At 34.0% G+C, this 26,869-nt stretch overlaps 3 protein-coding genes across 3 annotated transcripts; all 3 read left to right on the top strand.

Annotated features, from left to right (window-relative positions):
• The first annotated feature begins 7,802 nt into the window (after positions 1-7,802).
• LOC115996012 lies at positions 7,803-12,320 on the top strand. The gene is made up of 8 exons (XM_031235154.1): positions 7,803-7,866; positions 7,927-7,954; positions 9,203-9,276; positions 9,444-9,542; positions 10,109-10,258; positions 10,709-10,805; positions 10,887-11,941; positions 12,025-12,320. The coding sequence occupies exons 1-8, from the start codon at positions 7,803-7,805 to the stop codon at positions 12,318-12,320; spliced, it is 1,863 nt and encodes a 620-aa protein (XP_031091014.1).
• A 70-nt stretch (positions 12,321-12,390) lies between these two features.
• Positions 12,391-15,725, top strand: LOC115996011. Its single transcript, XM_031235153.1, has 6 exons — positions 12,391-13,078; positions 13,162-13,496; positions 13,657-13,787; positions 13,959-14,203; positions 14,305-14,737; positions 14,924-15,725. Exons 1-6 carry the CDS (start codon positions 12,391-12,393, stop codon positions 15,723-15,725), a joined length of 2,634 nt encoding a protein of 877 aa, XP_031091013.1.
• A 4,069-nt stretch (positions 15,726-19,794) lies between these two features.
• On the top strand, positions 19,795-25,538 carry LOC115997479 (DEAD-box ATP-dependent RNA helicase 50). Its single transcript, XM_031237040.1, has 8 exons — positions 19,795-20,208; positions 21,227-21,765; positions 22,353-22,547; positions 23,430-23,617; positions 24,047-24,260; positions 24,593-24,724; positions 24,823-24,998; positions 25,090-25,538. Exons 1-8 carry the CDS (start codon positions 19,860-19,862, stop codon positions 25,310-25,312), a joined length of 2,016 nt encoding a protein of 671 aa, XP_031092900.1. The 5' UTR covers positions 19,795-19,859; the 3' UTR covers positions 25,313-25,538.
• The last annotated feature ends 1,331 nt before the right edge of the window (positions 25,539-26,869 follow it).

Below are 26,869 nucleotides of genomic sequence, written 5' to 3'. Positions count from 1 at the left end.
AAAAAAATAATAAAATAATAAAATATCTCCACAACATATCAGTTGTGGTCCAAACAGATAAAGTTTCGGTGGAAAATAATCCAGAAAGAATAATTTTCGAAACCACAAATTTATTCCAGTCAAAAGCTCCAAAATGGGCTAGGTTCGGTACACTGCGGAAATTTCGCGGTGTACGATCAGAAATAAATTTCGACCCTTATAGCTCATCCAATTTCAACTTAACTAAGCAGGAAGTTCATACTTAGTCATAACATGCCTAATCATCAATTTTTAAGGAAATCCGAGCTGAAAATTCGTCCTCGAAAATTTTACGGTTCGTGACCGGCACGAACGATCGCAGCTTAATGACAACTATACCTCCGTATAAAAATTCCCTTGACATATCGGGAGATCATCTTATGAATGTCATAGCCTAAAGATATATTTTCCGACCCTTAGACTTATCGGAAAGACGAGGGGTTACAGGTGCCACCCGGTCGTTCTGCTTCGTCGCCCACTTCGTAAGTTAGAGAGCTTAGCTTACACTACAAGTAAAGGAAATCCACTTGCGTTTGCAGGAAAGACGGTTGGTAATGTGCAGGAATGATGTCTTTGTTGCATTATATAATCAACATACGCGTAGCTGTAGAGCTACCGATTGACCAGACCAACGAGAGCGCCCCATGTCAAGTCACTTGCATATAACGCTCACTTTAGTTGTCATATATTCACCACATTACTTGTGATACTCATTACATTGCAAGATCACACCATTTGTGATATTCACTACATTGTAACATTACACTGCTTGTAATCGTTTTCTACTCGTTATACAACAAAGCCTTAGTCAACTCAGTCGTCCACCCAACAAACTGACTGACTGAGTGCTATTTTACTTGCTCACCATATATGTATTCGTAGCGTAGTCGTGACCCCCGGTTTAATTTACTCTATCCGAAATCAATTCATTGGCTTGATTTTGGTTCAAAACAGTTTTTTTTTAAACATATAGCATTAATGGCGAGGGATAGGATGTCCCGCACCATTTGCACGTTTGTATGCCACGCAGCACATGATTGGCACTTGGCGCGTGTCCTTTTTTCTATGGAGACAAATCTCTCTCTAAAGAAAAATATCCCCTCCCCTCCAATAACTTTATCCCCATTTCTCTTCCTTTCTCTTTCTGTTTCTCCTTGGTTGGAGATACCTTGATGAATTCTAATGTATCAAAAAAAAGTTTTTTTTTAAAAAAATAAATAAATAAATGCAAAGGGTTGTCCTTAGTTGGAGAAGTATACAATCTTAAGGTAAGTAGATTTTTGTTCTAATTCATATCTTTTTTATGGAGGCAAAAACTTGTGTGAAACTGTTTTACGAATCCTCTTTCACAAGATGAGTCAAGTTAAGATGAAAATGTAATAGATATACCGAAAAATATAATACTAATCATTAATAAAATTTTATTACTTATATGAGAAAGTGTAATACATTTTGAAGAAAAATGTAATACTCTTACAATCGTACATCTTGATTTAAAAGTATTGGCCTTGTTTGGTAAATGACTGTTAGTTGATTAAGTTAGATGATATAACTAGTTGATAACATTAGTTGATAGTAGAAATGTATTTGGTAAATTATAGATGATAGCTGTTTGATATGATTTCTTTTTTTTTTTTCTCAAAAAGTTAATTGAAAAAGTTATTTTGATAAGTTTTTTGAATTTTAGCGTTTTGGAATTACACAAAGTTAATTAACTAAATTAGTGGTGGGCGTTTCGGTCTTCGGTTTTAAAAAAATTAAACCATTCAGTTTACACATTAGAGTTCGGTTTTGGTTCGATTTGAAATGGTTCGGTTTCGATTCGGATTTAATTCAGTTTAGTTTACGACCCCGAATTTCAACATTTTCTACGCGACAAGGCGGTCGGGGAGTGCCGCGACTTAACTCGACACTGTAATAACTATGCATGAAACATCATATAACCCAAATCCAAAGTCTAATATCTAAATATTAAATACCAACATAACAAATTAACAATTCAAAAAAATTAAAATAAAAAATAAAACTACTGCTGAAAAAAATTAAAAAAAATTAACAATATTAGATGAACAAATACTACAATGTAATAGGGTCAGTTGTATTCAAAAAAATAAAAAAAGAATAAAAAATAAAACTGGAATTAATATTCCAGAACTGGAATTTTCATTCCAGTTTTTCCATTCTAGTAGACTGGAATGAATTTCCAAATTCATTCCAGTTAGGATATATATATATATATATATATATACATAATTAAAAAAACCGTTCGATTTTTCGATTCGGTTCTTCTAAAACACTAACCGATCGGTTATTCGGTTCGGTTCGGGTAACCCAAATCGTTTTGCCCACCCCTAAACTAAATACCAATATTGATTTTTTAACTAAGTCAAATAACTAATAGTGATCAAATAAGCCAATTATTGACTGATAACTATTTTACCAAACAGAGCCATAATATTTTTACTCATAAATATTTGTCTATTATAAATAACAAACACTTACAAACATTATGTGTAGTACTTCTAATCCGAACCCATATGTCTCACTCATCTACAATTTTATAAGAGCTAATAAAGTTAGGGTTTTAACGGGAAGAAAAAATGTTGGTGGTAATTATTTACTTAAACGAATGGTTCATATTATTTTGATTTTAGTAATTTTTTATGATTTTCCTTCTTTACCCTCTATTATATTATTTTCTTCTCTTAAATAACCTCACATCCGGTTAATATAAACTTTAGTAACGGAATATTCCGTTAACTTTTAACTTATTAATTAATTTTTATAAGAAAAGTCTTAGGTTCGAACCTCATCTCAATCAGAGTTGACATAATTGTTAAATATATACTACGAATATGTTAGAGTATATTATTGAAAAGTGAGTACCTACCCTATTACTCTTATTAAATTAAATAAATTAGTAATTACAAAAAAAAAAATACATATGCATTTCTTTAATTTAGAATTCAATATTTACAATGCCTTTATTCAAAAAAAAAATATTCATTATCAAAAAGTTTTAAAAGAGATATAATTTCATTAGTTATATTGTCTTTATTCTCTACAATAAAAATTATTTATTATCAAAAATTAAAAAAGAGATATAATTTCATTAATTATATGTCTTTATCTTCTACAATAAAATTATTCATTATCAAAAAAATTTAAAAAGAGATATAATTTCATTCGTTATATTGTCTTTATTTTCTACCATGTAAAGATTCCTTTTAACTTCAAATCATATTCACTATTTGGGGAGGATTTGTTGACAAAAAAGACATTCAAATAACCCAATAAATTGAAGCGTGAAATTACCCCGTAATATTTTTTGGACAACATCACGGTTGTTCACGTTAAAGGTAAATTATATTTCTTTATTAATATGATTTAAAATATATAAATTTTTATTACTAAAAGTAGTATTTATTTATTTCTTTATTAATATGATTTAAAATGTATAAATTTTTATTATCAAAAGTAATATTTATTTACACTATTATTTTTAGACTAAGTATTTATACTATCGATTTTATAAAATTACAAACAATTATAATCAACCTGTCATATATTATCTTGTATTCATATACTTTGAATTATCAATTTAAATAAACAAATTCAACATTTAATTAAATATGCATGAACATCTCATATATAATCTACTTATTTAAAAATAAAAATTAGGCATCTATATATATAAAAGCAACAACTTTATGATAAATAAAAAATTTCAGTTTCCCGCCCAATAGAAACGAAGTCGTTTTGGGCAAATTTTGGGAAATCAGATTGCATTAAAATGAGGTGGTCTTTTTGAGGCCGGATATTTTGTTTATCATTAATGATTAAACCCTTTGGGTTTCCAACTAAAGGGTGTAATAGTTATTGGTAATCACCGTGACTCTTCGATTACCATTCCTATCTGAATCAATTTAAACCTATTTCTACCAATATAAATACATATTACAGCTTCTTAATAATTTCATTTACACATTTGCAGATCTAATACAAACAACTTTCAGAACTACACTCTCCAGCCGTACGCCATGGCTCCAATGTACATTGTTGTAAGAGAGATTAAGAAGAACAAAACGACTGATGCCATTAAGTTGAGAGCAGTGCGTACATACGATGTTCTGCAAAGCCGATTTAGTGAAGAGATCAAATCAAGAGAGTGTGTTCTACATGATTAAGAGGTAATATTAGTAATTGTAAACTTCTTTGCTTCATTCATAATACAATATACAACAGTAGAAATTAATTACCTCTTATTTTATAGGGGTCATATGTTCATCTGCATATTCCTGGAAAGAATGTGTCTATTCAGAATAAATTTATTGAAGGCAATGTGTATTGTATNTTTATTGAAGGCAATGTGTATTGTATAAAAAACTTCCTGGTAGTTCAACATTACTATACCTATAAGACATGCAGTGGTCCTCACATGTTGAAGTTATTCAATGAGACATTGGTAAAAGACTACAAATGATTAGATTTCCCTACACATATGTATCGTTTACAGTCCTTTACTGCTTTGAAGACAGTGGATCCTAAAGTGTTGGTTGGTATGTTTCATCTATTTCTTTGTTTTCTTACATAGTTCAGGACTACTAATGACCAACTACTAATGGCTAAAGAATATACTGCTGACCTTTTTCTTTTTTTCTTTTTTTTTTATTTGTTTTTTTTTTTGTTGATGTGATTGGAAGGGTAGTGGAAATATACTCCCCTTTGGACAAGTTGATATTTGGTAGGCCTTCCCGGCTCATAGATTTCCTCATTGAGGATTTAAAGTAAGTTCTACAAAATTTGTTTATAAACATAGATATTCTTCTCTTCTGTTTCTAACCTTCTACTTTTTTTTTTTGTAAGTGGCCATCAACTTAAATGCACTGTATGGGATCAGCATGTTGAGAAAGTGATGCCTTATTTCAGAAAGGATTTTGTAGAGCCAGTCATTGTGCTAATTCAGATGGGAAGGGTGAAGGTTTCTGAAAACTGTAAGTGAACTAACCCTAAATTTTCTTAGAGCAGAAAAATGTGCATACAAATCATACCTTAAATAACAGTGGTAGGTTATGATGTCCTTACCTCATACTGTGTACCATTTGAATTTCCAATTTCCTGCAATGTAAGTTCAAATGTTATGATGTAGCTGCTGAAGTGAAAATAACAAGTTCTTATGATGCTACCCAACTTCTGTTTAATGGAGATAGTACTGAGTTTGTGGAGTTTAGAGAGAGGTTTGTTGCCATACACAATTATTTTGTTTATTGTTTAGCATTTTGGATTACAGTACACAATTTATTGATATATTTTTTTTCCCTTTTAGCCTAACTTTGCAGCAAACACCTTTAAAGAGCATTACCTCAAATTCAGCTTATAGTTATGGTAATTCAAGTGGTGGTGATTTAAGTAGTTCAAAAATGCGTATCATTACCATATCTGACATCTTTCAGAATAGAGAGGTACATAAAAGTTCTTTCTTCACAGTATTTAGTTGAATGTTATTATACTAAGTGCTTACCTTATTTTCCTTTTGCACAGGTAGGGGAATTCTGGGTACCTGCACAGATTATCGGAATAGAGTCCGATGTTAATGATTGGTTTTACCAGTCCTGCAAAGAACCAGGATGTAATAAGAAGGTGGAATTAAATAATGGAATGTTTGACTGTAGCAAGTGTAGCAGCAGATATGATCAATGCATTTACAGGTATAAAATCAAGGTTAGAGTTGTTGATGTTAATGGTACAGCACCCTTTCTCCTATGGGATCGTGAAGCACTTGATTTGATTAGTGTAAGAGCTGATGAATTGCTAGCAAAGCAGCCAAAGGTTTGTTTACTTTTAATAAATCATTGATTAATGTGTGTTCTACAACTCCTTTTTCACCTACTATCTTCTAATTTCTTTTCAAATCGTAGGTAATGATTAAGATCCCTAAAGAGCTTAAGACTATGGTGGGCCGAGGTCTTTTCTTTAAGGTCAATGTGCAAAAAAATCAGTTAGACAACCTAAGTCATGCTATTCCTGTAATGTCAGTGAAACACTTCCCTGAGATGTTCAATACTTACTGTCCTGGTTTCCTTGATGATTATGATGATTGTTTATCCTCTAAGTTACAACTTACTGGCAATGAATCAGATTCAGATGAGGTAAGTAACCTATATGATATTCAGGTTCTTCAGGTTCTTTTTCGCGTATTTCTTTTTCAGGTTCTTCTATAAAACTAATGTAATCCTATCTATTCAGGGATTTTTTTTCAGAGAAAGAGGCAGAGAGTCCAAATGTGAATGCTGTGAAGGAACAATCAGTTCATGTAACTGAGACTGATGCTATTAAGAGAAGTTTACTTGATCAATTTTCCAGCACTCAAAATTCAAAGAAGAAAAGAGTTGTGGTGGTCAAGGAGGAGAAGGCAGTTGATGATAAGGAAACATGAATGGTTGTAAATGTGACAATGGTTACTATTTGTCCTTTTGAGACAATGTGTTTTGATCCTAATTCAAACAATGTCTTTTGTATTTGTTTTTTTAACTACTTAGTTGGTTTTTGAATTGTTGTTTTTGGTCTTACTGAGATGACTTTTGATGTTTTCTTGGACTGCTAAGAATTTACTGCTAAGTTGGTTTCTAAATTGTGTTCAATTTCCAGCACTATACTGTTCACACAATTTTCTGCTATGCTATTTGTTTGTCAAATCAAAAGTTTTACAGGTTCTTAATATGTGCATGATGTGAAATGGGAAAAGATGTAGCAGTGCAGTACTCAATGTTTTATTGCTGGAAAGATCACTTAGCACAATTGCAGAAGGCATTTACTGAAGTGTAGCAGGAGGAAGTGAAGACATAGATTTTAGCATCCTAAACTTATCTAACAGTTCTACCTTATGTAACGAATACAATACTTTGTATTTTTGGAAGTGAAATCAATATACATATTTGTTACCTACTTATAGAGATCTTGAAAGTCAACCTCCTTTGTACTTTTGCAACACCTACTGGGATTAAGTTGCCAATTCCATCTGCTTTGTAATTTTCCAGTTAAATAGGGTCAATCAATGAATCTGCATAATTATTGTCCAATTAAAATGAAGCTAAACTCACACAACAGAGTACTAATATGCTATAAACTCACAGCAACACTAAAGAAGACTTAGCATATGGCAGTTAAAGAAGACTTAGCACTGAGCAACACTGAGTAAGACTAAAGAAGACTTAATGTTAATATCAAGTATTGTTAGTGAATGATAATATCAAGTTAATGTTAAAAAAACATTTACATTTTACTAAAATCTATATAATAAAAATAGTTAAGTGAGATATTAACTTAAAAGAGCTCATTTATCATCAATTGAGTGAATGAGTGTTGTAAAAAATAAACCATGCTATCATGAACTAAATAACAGACAATAATGAGGAATCAGTTTAAGAGCTCATTTATCATCAACTGAGTGAATGAGTGTTGTAAAAAATAAACCATGCTATCATGAACTAAATAACAGACAATAATGAGGAATCAGTTTAGTGTTATAAGTGTTTTTAGCATGACTAAGTAATAAATCCTACTTTCACATGATAGCATTGCAACAGGTGAACAAGCATGGGTATTAAATACCAATGAAAAACTGTTTGGTTTCCTAGGAAAAAGTAAAGACATATCGTGATTGTTTATTAACAGCTAGGTTGTAAAGGTAATCCTATCAACTTCATTTACAATCTATAAAAGGTAGAAGAATTCCACAATACAAATTTCTACTGACTCTGCTCTCTACACTATAACATCCAGAGATGAAGAAATTGACAAAACCAACCATTTTAGGATGTAAAAGAAAATCTTCTCCAGAAAATAAAGGTACGTAGCTTAAAACTGAATTTCTAATACTAAAACTGATAATGTTATTCTTTTGTTCAGACACCATTATACAGTCACACTGTAAATGGTAATTTTCAGGGTTTTTTGTACTTATCTTCCATATGAATTGATTGTTTTTCTTCATTGTTCCTGCATATTACATAAAAGAGGTCAGAAATTACAGGTTATACTGTAAGTGTTTTGTTTAGGTTTACCACAAATTCGTGAAAGATTATAGTCCAAAAATTTTGGGAATACTTATCTTTTTTTCAGGCTCTTGAAAATCTCCCAACCTGCATATCTATAAAAAATCAAAGAATCATTAAATGCCTAGAACTTTCAATAACCCATCTGTGGTTAAATGCTTAGGTTTACATTCACTGGAATACAAACATCATTTTAGCCATGTAAATTGAAAAATCTAAACCGAAGCTACATGAATTCAACGCTTGAACATAGTACTTGACAATTCTTAAACCCTAGATCTGTTCTTTACTAATAGTAAGCTTAAAATTCTTACATAAATTGTTCATAGTAGCTAAATAACAAAAACAATACAGTCTATTTCACAGAGAATCGTACCTCATTTATACTGAATTTCAAATCCATTAAGTTTCCATATTACCCCATTGTTCGTAGCCTATTTCTTAAGCTTCTTATGGTTTCCATCTGAAAAACCCTTAGAAGTAGAAATAAAGTAGTCTCCCCAGCTTTGTGAACAAATCAATCCAACGAATGAGCGAATCTATAGTACTTTGTTAAGCAGTCAATGAGCACGAAGAAATCCACGAACAAAGCTTCTGGAAATGAACCGCTGGAGATTTGCTCACACAGTCACACGCACACGCGTATGGACTGAAAATAATATATATATATATATATATATATATATATATATATATATATATATATATATATATAATAACTTGGTTTAGGTAATTATAAATGATGTAGGTAATATATAATATTAACTACTTGATTTACTGATTTATGAATTGATTGTTTTTGTTAAATGTTGTTCAAATTTATGTTTTTTTTTTGTTAAATATGGTTAATATTACTTTAAATAGTTTTTAAATACTCAAATTTATTTCGGTTTTAATAATTTGTAGAAAATGAGAGTTGTACAACGCTGACGAATATCCTAAACCCACGACATAATAGTTCTCCGGGAAACCAAATATTTGGAGTCTTTCAATCATCCATTTCTAATCCCTTCAGCATATTAACTAATGGTTAGTATTTTGTTATATACCTATTGTTATAATCATTTCATACAAACTGTGTAAAGTGATTTCTTATAGTAATCTTTTATTTTAGAAATCAACTGTTTCAGGGAGTTGTATAAAAGTAATCAACGGACACCTGGGAATGATATCAGCATTACACCTATTACGGACGACAGAACAGGTATTTTTCATTTCATTATGGTTTGCTTTTACTTATATACTTCAACTACTATTAGTGCTAATTGAATATCAACTTGCCTTTTTTTTTTTTGTGTAATTTAATTGAATATTGAATATTTAATTGTTTATGCATTGAATATTTAATTGTTTATGAATTGCTTTTTTTAGGTACTGAAGTTCGTATAGATAGGTCCAACAGGTATAAAAGTAATAAGCGGACACCTTTGAACGATATCACCATTGCACCTACTACGAATGACACAATAGGTATTTTTCGAGAACATTATGGTTTACTTTTACTATGGAAAATGAAAATACATTTGCAAGTATAGATTGTTTATTGAATGTTTTGTTTTTATTAGTTTGAATTATAAATTAGTGTTTGTTTTCATAAATTTTGGGCTCTTAAAAATGTTACTTTTTAGGGTCTAGCAAAGAAACAATATAAGGTAACGAACACAAGGACAAATCAATTTTTTCTATATTTTTCGTTTTTTTAACCCAAATGCAAAACAAATGATTAGTTCAATTACTATATTTATGAATAAATGTATTATGTTTGCAACATGTAGATATAGATTTAAATAGTTAAATGTTGAATTTTCAGTTATAAGTTATGGTTTGTATTACCAAAATTTGGTTTTTTAAGAATGTTAATTTTTTTTAATATTAAACAAACAATATTAAGTAACTAACGCTCGGAAAAATAAAATTAGTGTAGATTGTTATAGTACACGTTCAATTAATTCATATTGAATATCCAATGCTTTTTTTTTTGTCTAATTTAATTTTGATTGTTTGTAATTTTATTGTTTATGCATTGCTTTTTTTAGGTGCTCAAGTTCTTATAGATAAGTCCAACGAAAGTACAGTTACGACCTTAACACATAATGCGAGTACTTCTATCATGGAATGTCGCAACTTAAGCAAGGACTTCAATGAAGCATGCACAGAAGAAGATACCACTATTACTGAATCAATTGGTTAGTGTTTTGTAAAGGGTAAATTTAATGTCTTCTACTACTTAATAGCATATCTATTTTAGTACGACAATGTTATAAAAGTAATAGACAATTTTGTATGTCACAGTTAATTATGCCGATTTTGGTGATCCATTGGACTCATGTGTGCATTGTGGTGCATTATTTTGGTTCGAAGAACATTTAGATAAATCGAAGTCTAGCGCTATTCCAAAATATTCGCTGTGTTGTACCAATGGTAAGATTCAATTACCAAGTTTTAAAAAACCACCCCAGAAAATATATGATCTTTTTTTACAGAAGGACAAAAAAGAGATCATTTCTTGGATAACATAAGGTCGTATAACAGTATGTTTTGTTTTACATCAATGGGCGGAAGAGTTGATAGAACAGTATCTCAAGGTGGTGGACCCCCAATTTTCCGGATAAATGGACAAAACTTTCACTTAATAGGAAGCTTGCAACCAAACAGTGGTGCCCCACCAAAGTTTGCGCAATTGTACATCCATGACACGAACAATGAAATTACGAATCGTGTCAATTCAATAAGGTATTTTTTTCTAACTTTGTTTCACTTTTTCAACAATTGTAAATCACATTCTAATATTATTTTTCCTTTCCTGGAAAATAGTGTGAATGGAACTTTCTCAGCGGATGTACAATTAGCAGTGGTCAATGATATTAAGGAAGCGTTAGATGAGCACAATGTCTTGGTAAAGTCTTTCAAAATGGCTAGGAATGAGCTGCAAAATGATAGTACAAGAGAAATAATGGCTAGGAATGAGCTGCAAAATGATAGTACAAGAGAAATCAAAATGAGACTAATAGCGCAAAATGATAGTACAAGAGAAATCAAAATGAGACTAATAGCAAAAAGAACAACTGATGCCAGGACCAAAATGAGACTAATAGCAAAAAGAACAACTGATGCCAGGACATATAATTTGCCAACAGTATCGGAGGTTGCAACCCTAATTGTAGGTGACCTTGATCCAAACATGGGGGTGCGAGATATTTTGGTTGAGTGTAAATCAGGGAAATTGAAGAGAATTAATGAACTAAATTCGGCATACTTACCATTGCAGTATCCTATTCTTTTTCCGTATGGAGAAGACGGTTATCGGGATGATATCCAATTCAATACGACCATTACTCAAGCAGGTGGTAGCAGACAACGTATAACTTCTCGGGAGTATTTTGCATATCAAATACATGAAAGGAGAAGTACATTGTCTACTTTATTGCATGCTAAAAGGTTGTTTCAACAGTTCTTGATTGATGGATATACAATGGTGGAATCCGGTCGTCTTTTATTCATACGTAACAACCAAAAGGCTTTGCGTTGTGAAGTATACAAAGGTTTGTCAGATGCATTGTTTAGAAGAGATATAGACCCTGCAACTCAAGGAAAAAGGATAATCTTGCCATCCAGTTTCACAAGCGGTGCAAGATATATGATTCAAAACTACCAAGATGCTATGGCCATATGTCGCTGGATAGGTTATCCCAACTTATTCATTACATTCACATGTAACCCCAAGTGGCCGGAAATTCAACGTTACATGGGAATTAGAGGCTTGCGAGCTGAAGATAGACCTGATATTGTTGCCAGGGTTTTTAAGATGAAGCTAGATGCATTAATTAAAGATTTCAAGGTTGGAAAATTATTTGGACCGGTCAAAGCATGTTAGTATCTAAAAGCTCAGTTTTTACTTTATTTCATAAATAATTAAATTTGTTTCCTAATTCACTTTATGTTACTAATGCAGTGATATACACAATTGAATTTCAAAAACGCGGACTGCCGCATGCTCATATTGTCATTTTCCTGGGATCAAATGCTATCGTTTCATCTCCTGAGTTAATGGACTCCTTAATCTCAGCTGAAATACATGATAAAGAAAATGATCCTGAATACCATCAAGCAGTTGAGGACTTTATGATCCATGGTCCTTGTGGTGTTGCCAGAAAAAATTCACCTTGCATGGTTAATGGGAAATGCTCTAAACACTTTCCAAAGAAGTTTGTNAATCAAAATGAGACTAATAGCAAAAAGAACAACTGATGCCAGGACATATAATTTGCCAACAGTATCGGAGGTTGCAACCCTAATTGTAGGTGACCTTGATCCAAACATGGGGGTGCGAGATATTTTGGTTGAGTGTAAATCAGGGAAATTGAAGAGAATTAATGAACTAAATTCGGCATACTTACCATTGCAGTATCCTATTCTTTTTCCGTATGGAGAAGACGGTTATCGGGATGATATCCAATTCAATACGACCATTACTCAAGCAGGTGGTAGCAGACAACGTATAACTTCTCGGGAGTATTTTGCATATCAAATACATGAAAGGAGAAGTACATTGTCTACTTTATTGCATGCTAAAAGGTTGTTTCAACAGTTCTTGATTGATGGATATACAATGGTGGAATCCGGTCGTCTTTTATTCATACGTAACAACCAAAAGGCTTTGCGTTGTGAAGTATACAAAGGTTTGTCAGATGCATTGTTTAGAAGAGATATAGACCCTGCAACTCAAGGAAAAAGGATAATCTTGCCATCCAGTTTCACAAGCGGTGCAAGATATATGATTCAAAACTACCAAGATGCTATGGCCATATGTCGCTGGATAGGTTATCCCAACTTATTCATTACATTCACATGTAACCCCAAGTGGCCGGAAATTCAACGTTACATGGGAATTAGAGGCTTGCGAGCTGAAGATAGACCTGATATTGTTGCCAGGGTTTTTAAGATGAAGCTAGATGCATTAATTAAAGATTTCAAGGTTGGAAAATTATTTGGACCGGTCAAAGCATGTTAGTATCTAAAAGCTCAGTTTTTACTTTATTTCATAAATAATTAAATTTGTTTCCTAATTCACTTTATGTTACTAATGCAGTGATATACACAATTGAATTTCAAAAACGCGGACTGCCGCATGCTCATATTGTCATTTTCCTGGGATCAAATGCTATCGTTTCATCTCCTGAGTTAATGGACTCCTTAATCTCAGCTGAAATACATGATAAAGAAAATGATCCTGAATACCATCAAGCAGTTGAGGACTTTATGATCCATGGTCCTTGTGGTGTTGCCAGAAAAAATTCACCTTGCATGGTTAATGGGAAATGCTCTAAACACTTTCCAAAGAAGTTTGTNTTTGTTGTTGAGATACAAAGCACATATGAATGTGGAGTGGTGCAACCAATCAAGATCTATAAAATACTTATTCAAGTATGTTAACAAAGGTAATGATCGGGTAACTGCCGAGTTTTATCAAAGTGAAACGAATGCTGATGGGGTGGGAGTAGTCGATGAGATCAACATGTACTATGACTGCAGGTACGTTTCAGCATCAGAAACTGCTTGGCGTTTGTTGAGTTTTGAAATACAGTCTAGATCTCCGGCAGTTGAGAGACTTAGCTTCCACTTACCAGATAGCCATACTGTTTTTTTCCAAGATGACGAAGACGTGGAATCAGTATTGACAAATCCAACTTTGGGCCAAAGCATGTTCACTGAATGGTTTGAGACCAACAAAAAATACCGAGAAGCTAAGCTTTTAACCTATCTTGAGATGCCAAATAGATTTGTGTGGAAGAAAAATATTCGTTAATGGCAACCAAGACAAAGGGGTTTTGCAGTTGGTAGGATATTTTATGTACCACCTGGTAGTGGTGAGTTGTATTACCTAAGGTGTTTACTGAACATAGTCAAAGGTCCTACATGTTATGCACGGGGCTTATTAGAAGATGATAATGAATACATTGATGCAATTGAGGAGGCTAGCCAGTGGTCAAGTGCCTATTCTTTGAGAAAGTTGTTTGTTACTCTATTAATGCCAAATACAATGGTCTCTACAGAATCAGTGTGGAACAAAGTATGGCTACATCTAACTGATGATGCTCAACACAATTGTAGAAGATTACTTAATCAATCAGGTATTAAAAATGAAAATTTTTATTTTTATAGATTTCATTTTTATGTAATTAATTAATGTTTTTTTCAAAGTAATTAAATATTCGTTTATTTGTTATTTCAGATTTGTTTTTAAATGACGAAGAGAAGAAGGAATTTGCTCTATTACAGTTGTCAAAGCTTTTATTAGTGTACAACAAAACTTTGAGGGACTTTCCAAACATGCCTGTAATTAATGAAGCAAGTACTGTTGCTGTGGAAAATCGTTTTTTGTGGGAAGAGTTAGCATATGATCGGGCTGCTTTGTGTGAAGAGAGTGAACGATTACAAAGCCAACTAACTGAAGAACGGAGACGAATATATGATGCAGTCATCTCAGATATTTATTCAAACAACGGGGATTTGTTTTTTGTTTATGGTTATGGTAGTACAGGGAAAACATTTCTTTGGAGGGAACTATCAGCTCTTATTAGAGCAAAAGGTCATATTGTGATCAATGTTGCATCAAGTGGAATAGCGTCTCTACTACTTCCTGGTGGAAGAACTGCACACTCCAGGTTTTCAATCCCCATATCTGTTAATGAAGATTCTACATGCAATATTAGTCAAGGTAGCCAATTGGCAGAACTAATTGTGCAAGCAAAATTAATCATTTGGGATGAAGCACCCATGATGCACAAACATTGTTTTGAGGCTTTGGATAAAACAATGAGAGATCTATTACGGTTTGTAAATGAGGACAGTGATAGTAAGACATTTGGCGGAAAAACAGTTGTTTTAGGTGGGGACTTTAGGCAAATTTTACCCGTGGTGCCAAAAGGATCAAGACAGGATATTGTATCTGCAGCTATCAATTCTTCATATCCCTGGACTCATTGCAGAGTAATGCGACTAACCAAGAATTTGAGATTAAATTCAATGGAGCCTGGTGTTCAACAAGAGCAATTGGAAGAGTTTGCTAATTGGCTAACCTCAATAGGTGATGGTAATATTGGAGTAGATAATGATGGTTACGCGGAGTTTGATATTCCATCAAAATTATTGTTGCACTTCAATGGTGATCCTATTTCCACTATTGTTCAAAGTACATTCCCAAACTTTACTGGTGCCAACATCGATGGAAGTTGTTTTAAGAATAGTGCAATTCTAGCACCAACATTAGAGGTGGTCAATGAAGTGAACCAATATATGTCAAACTTAACTCAGGGGGAAGGAAAGACATATCTGAGTTCAAACACAACATGTAAAGCAGATGGTTCCAATTCTGTGCTATCGGATGTACATACACCTGAATTCCTTAGTACCATAAGAGCTTTCGGGCTTCCAAATCATTCTTTGACATTAAAGGTAGGTTCACCAGTAATGTTAATGAGAAACATTGATCATACTCTTGGATTATGCAATGGAACTAGGTTAGTGGTAACTAAATTAGGTAACCATGTGGTTGAAGGAAGCATATTGGCAGGTCTGAATGCTAGAACTAAGGTTTTAATTGCTAGAATGACTATAACCATCAGACCCAAGATTACCTTTCAAGTTCAATAGAAGACAATTGAAACACCCCGAACCTACCTTCCCGTACATCCGAGGCGTTACCGCCACACCTAGAGAGAGAATTCTATCGTTCCTCGATAGGCCTCACTCTAGGTGCACAGGCTAAAGGAGTTATCCTCATCACAACAACCTCTCAACAGACCTTACAACTTTCAGACATGTTAATAGATGAAGCTTCATTAACAGGGTTCATAATTTTTTTTTTCAAAATACATACATAGGAAGCCTCTCGGGCTCAAAATGCCAACAGGGTTCGACCTAAAAGCACTGGTTATGCCTAGCCATTACTACGGCTACAAAAATTTATGTACACCAAAAACAAATTCCCCAGAAACTCCCAAAGATCCAACGTTTAGTCAAGCCTGCGGTACACGGGGCCGGTGAACTCTCCCTAGACCAGGTGCCACTCCCCCTCATACCAAGTAATATGGTCCAAAAACCGAGAAGTGGTTATGACCATCGACCACTCCTCCCAAACATCCCGAGGGCTAGGGTCCCAAGGGTAGGGGTAGTGCACAATGAACTCTAGGGGATCGCTACCCTCTAACGGCTCTATGGGGTAGAAGCCGTAAGCAGCCTAGATCTCGTCCATAACCGGGCAAGAGTAAAACGGGGCCGCCGGAGCCATAGGAGTATCTGGGTGCGTGGGAGCCTCAGGAGCATAACCGGGCACATACGGGTCTTCTCCCTCCATCATCTGTATATAGTCATCATAGTCCATACCCTGACAAACGTACTCCGGTGAGCTTTCGGAGCTCACCGGACTGCAAGAACTGACACTAGACGGCATCTGATAAGAACACAGTGAAGTGTAGTTAGCACGACGGCTAAGTAAGGATATCCAAGGGTTATTTAAAACTAAGTAAAGGTTTTGAAACAAAAGAGTACTTAGGATACCCTATACCTTACTCATCTGCAAGATTCTACCTGCAACAGTTATAATCAACAACTTGCACACATCATGAGTAGAATTCAACTATGTTGATAACATTCCTTCTTTGACAAGGTCATTTAGTAATCATTCACATACTCAATAATATAATGTTAAACAGATAAGCATACTAGCAAGTAATATAAACATAATTCGTACATCTTGCTTGTAACCATTTTAGTAGAAAACTTTTCCTCACAAAGAGATCCTCATCATTTTCCACCTTTCAAAGAGTAAGATTACCCACAAACTTTGGGTATTTAATTACTTGTCACATCTTTCTTTCCCGTAGCTACGGAGTAACTACATTCACATTTCAAAATTTTTCTTAGTCCTAGATAGAAAGTGTAAGACCTTTGGAGTCCTTTCTCCACTTCTGACCACTTGGATCGTTGAACTCAGGTTCAGTGGTCATCGCCCGGTCTAATACTGATCCCCTGGACTTATAGGAGCGTTGGAATGATTCCTAGCTAGCCTCACTAGGTTCATAAGAATGACACCTACCCGAACATAGAGTGACTATACTTAAGTGTGCACACCCCCGTAGGAGTCCTTTTCCTTCCGGGTGATATAGTACTCGGCGAATAGACTTCGCCCACAGTATGATTGATCATACACATAATTACCATGCGGAATAGGCACTTTAAGCTCATCTTTATTCCGTGGTTAACAAGATCCTTCACAACTTTACTAGAACTAAGGTTTGAAAATATTTTTCTATTCTTTCCCCTTTCTTGCTTTGAAAATAGTTTGAACATACTTGGGTAAATCCCAACACCCGGAATTAAATTCCCCTTTCAACCCAACTCAAGAACTCTACCTTTCTTTTCAAAATATTTGAATGATCTACTAACATCATGTCACTATGGTAATTCAAGTGTAATTGCCCTACACTTTTATCTTCACAAAAATTCACATAAGCCTCACCTTTAACACACACGTCTCAAGGCATAAACATGTACATTTCCCCACTTCAACATATGCGTAACACATAACAACATTTATTCTTTCAAACACGTACTACCCAACTACATAGTGTTGTTCTTCTTATTACTCACATGTATAATCATGATTCATACAACTACATACCTCACACAAAAGGTGGCATTTTAATTATACATACATACCCATATATGTACTCATAATTATACGACCTTTATATATATATACATAACTCATACGTGTAATTTGTATATATATATATATATATATATATTCCACACGCATAGTCATACTCTATATATATATATATATAATTACTACTGACCTTATATACATATATATATATACCATACTCACACACACCCTACGTTACTACACATATATATATATATCCTTATACAGTGAGCTACCCACACACTATACCTTCTGATACATATATTAATGAAATTATATTACCTACTCACACTCCACGTCACACATATATATATCTATTTATACTCTTAATACACACACACACTTCACGAATTACATATGCACATACATACCCATACATTTTTATTTATCTATACGTNATATATATATCTATTTATACTCTTAATACACACACACACTTCACGAATTACATATGCACATACATACCCATACATTTTTATTTATCTATACGTATATATGTAACATAAAAACACAATATATACACACATATATCATGAATAATATCATCATATATATTTACACATGCATAATGTACACAAGGTTCCATCTAGTACTCAAATAATCTCAACCAAATCATCAATCACCTAGTTTCAAACAACCTCAACCAAATAAAGGGATTCCTTACCTTAAATGGGTTCCAAACTTTGTAGGAGATCTTTGTATGGGATTTCTCCCAATTCACCTCGAAACCCTAGAATTTCATCAACCCACGTAACACAAGATTTCAAGAAATTTTAACTTAGATTTAGGTTCTAGGAGGCAAAATAAAACTATTTACCGAATAAAATTGAAATTTTACCGAATATCTTGGAGGTTTGTGTTGAAGGTCTTGGCTATGGAGTTGGAGCTTGAGGAAGAAGATGAAATTTCACTCTCTCTCTTTCCCTTGAGGATTTTTCGGCCAACACACAAGAAATGGGGAAGAAAAATGAGTTTTTATGGTCTTGGTCAAATAGTTGACTAGTCCACACCTAATGGATAAGACATCACCTAACTTGGATTAAAATACTCCAAAATATCTTTACTTAGACTGTTTGGGATTAATTCAGATAAATTCTCGGTGGAAACTAATTCAATTCAATTAATTTTCGAACCCAAAAATTAATTCCAGTCTAAAACTCCAAATTGGGCTAGGTTCGGTACACCGCAAAATTTCGCGATGTACGATCACAAATAAATTTTGGCTGCTATGGGCTAATCTAATTAAATAGGAAATTCAAGAATAATAGTAGGGTGCCTAAAAATCCATTTCTTAGGTCAAACGGGTTCGAATACTAGTTCCTAAAATTATTACGGTTCGTGACCGGGACGTACGATCGCAGCTTCTTACTAATTGTCTTTGCTTATAATAATTCTTTCGAAGCATCTGGAGATCATCTCATGGATGTTATAGCCTAAAGAAATATTTTTCGAACCTTAATTTTACTGAAATAGGTGGGGGGTTACAACAATTTTCCCTAATGTTGTCATATGCAATGACTATCAACAAGAGTCAAGGACAAACACTTTCGAAAGTGGGATTGATTCTAAAGAAACTTGTTTTCGTCCATGGTCAATTATATGTAGCTGCTTCAAGAGTCAGTCAACCAGACGAACTTAAAATTTTAGTTTGTAATGAATCAAAACAAAACTGTAAACTTAAAATTTTAGTTTGTAATGAATCAAAACAAAACTGTAATTCTACTACAAATGTAGTTTACAAATCAAAACAAAACTGTAATTCTACTACAAATGTAGTTTACAAAGAGGTTTTTAATAATTTGTAATTTCTGTAATTAACGATATTATCAACTTTTTTTTATACCTTAATTAATCTTATCTTTACTAATTCAATTCTTTTATTTAACTGTACTGCATTTTACTTATCTAATATCAGTCCGTGCATTGCACGGGTCAACTGCTACCTATCCTAAATACAAGTGAAAAAAACTAGTAAAAATCCATAAGCTTTCTAACATAAATGTGACCCTTTTATTGATGAAGAATTGAAATTTGTGAAACGAATGTACTCTCCAGCTGAGATTTGAACTGATAAGACGATGATGCTTGCCGAGGCCGCAGCGGTGGCTGCCGCGGTGGCTCCGCCACCATATGTAGTAAATAGTTTCAAATTTCGGAGAGCCATGGTGCTGCAACCTATTCCCCTCGCTGGCAGCGGCAATGTCGTTAACCTTACTAGTTGCAGGAGGAAGAGAAGGGAGGTTCAAGGTTCTTACACTCGTAGGCCCATGGACACCCCCGGCGCTTACGAGCTTATCGACAATGGTACAGGAGAGAAAGTCATAGTTTGGGGAGGAGTCGAGAACGACGATGACGACTCTGCTATCCCTTCGAAGGAACTTCTCTCCGCCTGGAAATCCAAGAGCCGTACTGGCGGTGACGTTAAAGGTATAATTCGTATTCCTATTCTTCATACTTGCGATTAGTTCTCGTCATATTTGCCAATTAGCAAATTGTAATGAATTTCAGTAAACTCGCGATGTTTGGCTATGCATATGTTTATTCGTAGCAGTTCTGGAGACTGTCTTGTGTTATGTTGCTAGGCTGATTTGCACTACTGAAATAACAGCAAGGGGTTGCAGTAGGTAGAAATGCACTCGAAGAGAAGCAGAATTGAGTAGATAAAGAAGAGAGATATAAATGTAGAGAAAGAAATTTTGGATGCATTACTTTGCATAACCAATTATTGATTACCACTTCCCATTTATAGGGTCAGACTCTAGCCAATTCCTATTCCAGGCGCATCCATTTCTAATTCTGCAGGTGGCTTGTATTCAGCAATTTCATAATCACCACAACTAACAACCTTACAACTACCGACCAACCTTCATGCAAAGACATTTTGGATCCCTTTTTATCATCCTTCCATTATAATTCCCCAAGCCTTCTGCACTACTTCTCATAGCAGAGGGTTGTTACATCTTGCTACATGATGCTTCATAAATCTGCAATAATCTCACCCTTTGTTGCTTTTACCGAATAAAATGTGGATTCTGCCAAGATTAGGATGTTAAAATTAGTATTTGACTTAATTTGATGTTGAAATTAGTATTTGTTATTTGGCTTAATTTGATACTGTGATCAGTATCTTTTCACTGCAATGCTCAATTGCAGGTTGTTTACTTGCAGATGATACTTCCTTTCAATCTTTAAATTTTTTTATATCCTCCCATATTTCTTTTCATGCATCCAAAATGAGTGCTACTACAAATAGAGGAGAAGATCCAATACATTTGCTCTTCTTCTTCTTCTTCTTCTTCTTTTTTGGTTTTTTTTTTTTTTTGGTTTTTGTTTTTTTAAAGTTTTAGTTTTTAACTGTTAATTTGATTCTGTTTAGTATTGTATTTCTAATGCTTTGCTGCATTCTTTGTTTGATCATTCATATATCTTTTTTGTTGTTATGCAGCATCTAACAAAACTCTGGCGGGAAGTTTTAGCAGATTGAAATTCCATAAAATGAAAGCTCTTGTGAAGAAAAGCTATACAAAAGAGCAAGAAGATGATTTTCGTGATCATGATGAACAGAATGCTAGGGTATCTGCCACTTCAGAAGTTGATGATTTTGGAGAACAAGAGAGATTTGACCTTCTTGATGATAGTTCAAGATCTGTACAAGCACTGGATTCAGAAGTTTTGCTGCAAAAACTCAGGAGAAGGATGGTCAAGGATTCCTCCGATACAGCTAATGAAAATGATGTTAGGCAGCTTCACATTCAAAATAAGGAGTCTGATGCTAAATCTATCACACAAACCCTTTCTGCTTCAAAAGATTCTGTTAATCACATGGGAGGATGGGGTAAGGTAGATGACTTTTACCGGCAAAAGAGGATGTTAAATGACAGTAATAATTTTTTCAGCAAAAAATCATTTCAAGATTTGGGGTGCAGTGACTACTTGATTGAATCTTTAAGGAAGCAGATGTTTGGATTCCCTTCACATATTCAGGTAGACAAATGGATACTTTTAGCATCATTTGTACCACCACCACATGTGCTGCAACTTTCATATTTATTTATTTATTTATTTATTTTTGCAAATAAACATTTAACAAATGATGGTTTACACAAATAATGAAATCAAAGATCATTTTTCTTGTGGACATATGTTTTTCAGTTCTGTTGGTGATATTTTATTTTATTTTGGTTTCCCATTGCTCACATGGAATGGGTTGCACCCTTTTAAAACTGCTCCAGATAGTATAATCTCAAGTCTCAACCACTGATTAAAACAAGATTCTAAGTGCACCTTCCATATTTTTCATAAAAGATTATGATTCTAGTTTCATTCCATTCTAGAGAATCATGGATGATCAATGGTTAGGGTGTGCCAGATTTGACTAGCATTCTCAAAAATGTAGTATGATTTATATACTTACAAATACATATACTATTGTTTTCCTTTTTGGTTCCATCTAAAACACCATGCATCATTGTTCTGTCACTTGGAGCTTTTTCTTGTGGCTTAATGAATGTTATCTTTAAGTAACGTCTATAAACTCCTTCCATAAGCATTAAAGGTAAAGGTAATTGCAGGCAATGGCATTTGAACGTGTTATTGAAGGAAAGAGCTGCATTATATCTGATCAAAGTGGATCTGGAAAGACTTTGGCATATCTTCTTCCACTTATTCAACGCCTTAGAGAAGAAGAGCTTCAAGGACTTGGTAAACCATTGTCACAAAATCCTCGGGTCATTGTATTGACACCAACTGCTGAGTTGGCTTCTCAGGTATAATTCATTTCCCAGTTCCCTGGTCAGCATATGTTTTGTATAGTTGTTTGACTTTTTTCATGAATATACATTACATTACTCATCAATAGGCTTCAAACAAATCCAGATGTTTGATGGGAACTCTGATACCTATTTTCTCTATTCAAGGATCCATAGAGTACCTTAAATTGTTATTCCTGGTCTTTCGTCTTTTATTAACATAGTTGCTTAATTTCTGCACATTGGAAATAGAATAAAGACAGGCTTGTTATAGATTGGGAATAGTCATATTACTGATGAAATAACAGAGATGGTACAGAGTACTAGCTATGAATGGTGAATGGCTAAGAGGAAAAAGAGGTAACAGCCCTAGAATGGTGTTTCATATCTTTGATTTCCTCTAACAAGGTTAAAACCTATTCATGACAATCTAAACCCTATTTGTATTAACCATAACCATCCTTGGTACTCAAGTATATTTCATTCAACTTCTCTTAGCTGGCTTACTTTTTCTTCAGCAATTATTAAGAAAGCAACCATTTTCTCATTTACTCTTCTCCGCGATGGTAGAATCACAAGTATGAATAATTAGGTGTAGTTTACTACTAACTGCGAGGGTAGAAAACAAATCCTTCATTTGCATTTTTGACAAGGCAGTCTATTACTTTAGAAGTCAGAAGTCTTTCTTCAAGCATTTTGAAAGCTATCTAATATAAAATGGAAAATTGCCATTGAAGCTATTGAGGTAAGGTGGGGTTTTTTGTTTGGCTTATTCTTGGAGTAAATTTCATTTTGGTCCTAACAAAAGTTTAAAATGAGTTTCACTCTGGTCCAAAATGTTTAATCATATTAATTTCATCAATCTGCTCATTTATTTATTCACTTGTATCGCTTTTGCAGGTTTTGAATGTTTGCCGATCATTTTCAAAATCTGGTGTTCCATTTCGATCTGTAGTTGCAACAGGTGGGTTTCGGCAGAGGACCCAACTGGAGAATCTTAGGCAGGAGTTGGATGTTCTGATAGCTACACCTGGTCGATTCATGTTTCTTGTTAAAGAGGGTCACTTGCATTTAACAAACCTTAATTGGTATGTCTTCATGAACATTTCATAGTTTCATGAATTCTTTGGCGTTCCCTAATTTTTTCCCTCTTGTTTTTTTTGGTTGGTGGTGGTAGTGCTCTTCTTTTGTTGCTGTTATGGGGTGGGGAGGTATTTGCACATGAATTTGTGCTTTTATGACTGATAATAATAAAGCTACCTTATAATATTTTATATTTCAAACAAAAACTTCCTAATATGGTATTACTCTTAAATTTTATCAGTTAGTCGTTTTGTCTGCATGATCAGGTCATGACCTACTCAATACATATCATGAATCTATTATCTATCACCACTATTAGATGACTTTTTAAACTTCCACCCCCCCACCCCCCCACCCCCCACCTGGTTCTTTCTCTTTTCCATATAAAAGCAATATATCATATTGATGGGGTTTAATGTTTAATCGTTGTTCAGTGCTGTGTTGGATGAGGTAGACATACTTTTTAAGGATGAAGATTTTGAGACTGCACTACAATGTCTTGTTACCTCTTCACCTGTCACTGCACAATTTCTATTTGTGACTGCAACTTTGCCAGTTGATATATACAACAAGTTGGTTGAAAACTTCCCTGACTGTGAGCTTATAACTGGTCCTGGTATGCATCGCACAAGCACAGGCTTAGAGGAGGTATGTTCTCATTCTTTTATGTAATTAACATTATGCTCGCCTCTGTTGCTTTTTCTGGTGAGTATCCTGAAACATATCTTAGAATAAATATCCCTACCATTAATGAGGGGACTGCCATTGGATATGGTCTGTTGTATCAAAAATTCGAAAACAGTTGTGACCTCACTGACAAATGAACCAAATCTGAATCAGCTAGAAAGTATTTGATGAAGGATGAAAAGAATAAGTTTGATTTCAAAATGTCAAATGTGCAAGGTCTCAGTTGTATAAAAATCAAAATGATAGAGCTGAAATAGGAAAACTGGAATTAATAACTGAATTGGATGTTGTAGGTCCTTGTAGATTGTAGTGGAGAGGAAGGATCAGAAAAAACCCCAGATACAGCATTCCTCAACAAGAAAAATGCTCTTTTGCAGTTGGTGGAGGAAAGCCCAGTCCCTAAGACAATTGTTTTCTGTAACAAGGTAAGTTTCGGGATATATTCAGTAAGTTTCTTCACTTTCTTGTAGTTGACAGAACCCAGGTGAAAATTACTCTTTGCTTTTGCTATTACTATATGCAGATTGAGAGCTGCAGAAAAGTAGAAAATGCATTAAAGCGCTTTGACAGGAAAGGAATCTATGTTAGAGTATTACCATTTCATGCCGCTTTGGATCGAGAAATGAGGCTTGCTAGTATGAAAGAGTTCCACAGCCCTCAGCCGAAGAACGTCTCTATGTTCTTGGTTTGCACTGACAGGTAGATTTCAAGCAGTCTTCATGGAAAACATACTAGCTATTTTCATGTCTTGTTGCACCATGAAATAACGACTTTGTAAAATAATTTGCAGAGCATCTAGAGGTATAGACTTCACAGGAGTGGACCATGTAGTACTCTTTGATTTTCCTCGTGATCCAAGCGAATATGTGCGCCGTGTTGGGAGAACAGCCAGAGGCGCTGGAGGAAAAGGAAAAGCGTTCATATTTGTGGTAGGTAAGCAAGTTTCTCTTGCTCAGAGGATAATCGAAAGGAACAAGAAAGGTCACCCATTGCATGATGTACCATATACCTAGGACCATGTACAAAGTGTCAATTCTCAAATAATACCAATGGAACTATCTACTACTACTACTAGTCTACTACTAGGATAATATTGTTCCCAGCAGTTATAACCATTTCTCTTGAAATTCTAGTTTTTTTTTCTTCCAGGTGAAAGTGTTACTCCTTATTTTGTTCTCAATTAAATCCATTGTAGGAAATTTGCTGCCTCAAAAAATATATATCTTCACTGAAATGTTATCGATTTTGTCCCCCTGTTTTTTGTTATGTACAAAAGAATAATGCAATATTCCCTTAAAAAAATTATTCTTTAATATTCTCTACATTGTTGTATTTAATTCTTAGAAAAAACTTGTGTGAGACCGTTTCACGAAATATGTCTCAATTCGTGATACAGGTCAGTTTTTTGCTTAATTAGGTCAAATATCCGACTCATTAACCAAATACCCGACATGTCTTACGAATTGAGACCTGTGAGACGGTTTTACACAAGTGTTAACTTAATTTTTATATAAATTCTTTATTACCTCTTGTGGTTATTCACGAGTAACGATTGAAAATGAAGAGTTTTCATTTCTTAGAATGACCTTGTGGTCTAGTGACACCAAGTTTATTCCTCATATATGAAGTTGTGGATTCGAGCCTCCGGGAGGTGATATTGACTCTTTGTGTTTCAATAGGTTGAGAAAGTAGTTATGAATAGATATGCATTGTAATAGAGGAGTCAGTAGTATTTTTTTAAAAAAAAAGAGTGGCTTTAAAAGGAAAAAAGAATATTCTGCAAGAAATTTGTTCGTTTCAAAATAAATGGATCTAACTATCTATCTATTGAGACATGATTTCAACTAGGCCCCATTACAAAATTTGGAAAATTTATTCATATCAGAATTTTGTACTCCGTATTAGATATTACGTCAAGTGATATGACTTTTAATAAGTGTTGCTATTGTTTATATAAACTGATTATCTATGATTAGTTTAATTTGTCAACTAGTCATGATACATGATTTAGAGAAAAAAAAAATACAATAGTGTTGTAATTTGTTGTTTGTGTCCGGGCCTTTAGCTCCTAGCTGCTGAGTTGTAAATTGGATCAACAATATAATGATAAAAGCAAATGTAGAACAAGAGATAGGGAAGAGAGGAGGGTCATGATTCCATTTCACCAACCTATTGAGTACATTATACATGATATATATATATATATATATATATATATATATATATATATAGGGACGGGTTCATGTGTGGAAGATGTCCCAGGTGCAATTATGTGGTTAGATTTGAGCCATTGATCAAATCTAGATCAACGGCTCAAATCAATCAAAATTTTTTAAAACAAAACACCTTAAGTGATACAAATACGCACCTTAAGCATAGGAACCACACACCTTAAGAAGGAAATCACACACTTAAGCAGAAAACATATGCACCTTAATCACAGAACTTACGCACCTTAAGTTCTTAACTGCACACACCTTAAGAACAGAAACCACGCACCTTAAGCACAAGACATACACACCTTAGACATAAACCCTACGCACCTTAAGTTTCCAACTGCACGCACCTAA

The sequence above is a fragment of the Ipomoea triloba genome, chromosome 11, assembly GCF_003576645.1.
Source record: "Ipomoea triloba cultivar NCNSP0323 chromosome 11, ASM357664v1".
Classification (NCBI taxonomy): domain Eukaryota; kingdom Viridiplantae; phylum Streptophyta; class Magnoliopsida; order Solanales; family Convolvulaceae; genus Ipomoea; species Ipomoea triloba.
This window is presented reverse-complemented; position numbering and strand designations above follow the sequence as displayed.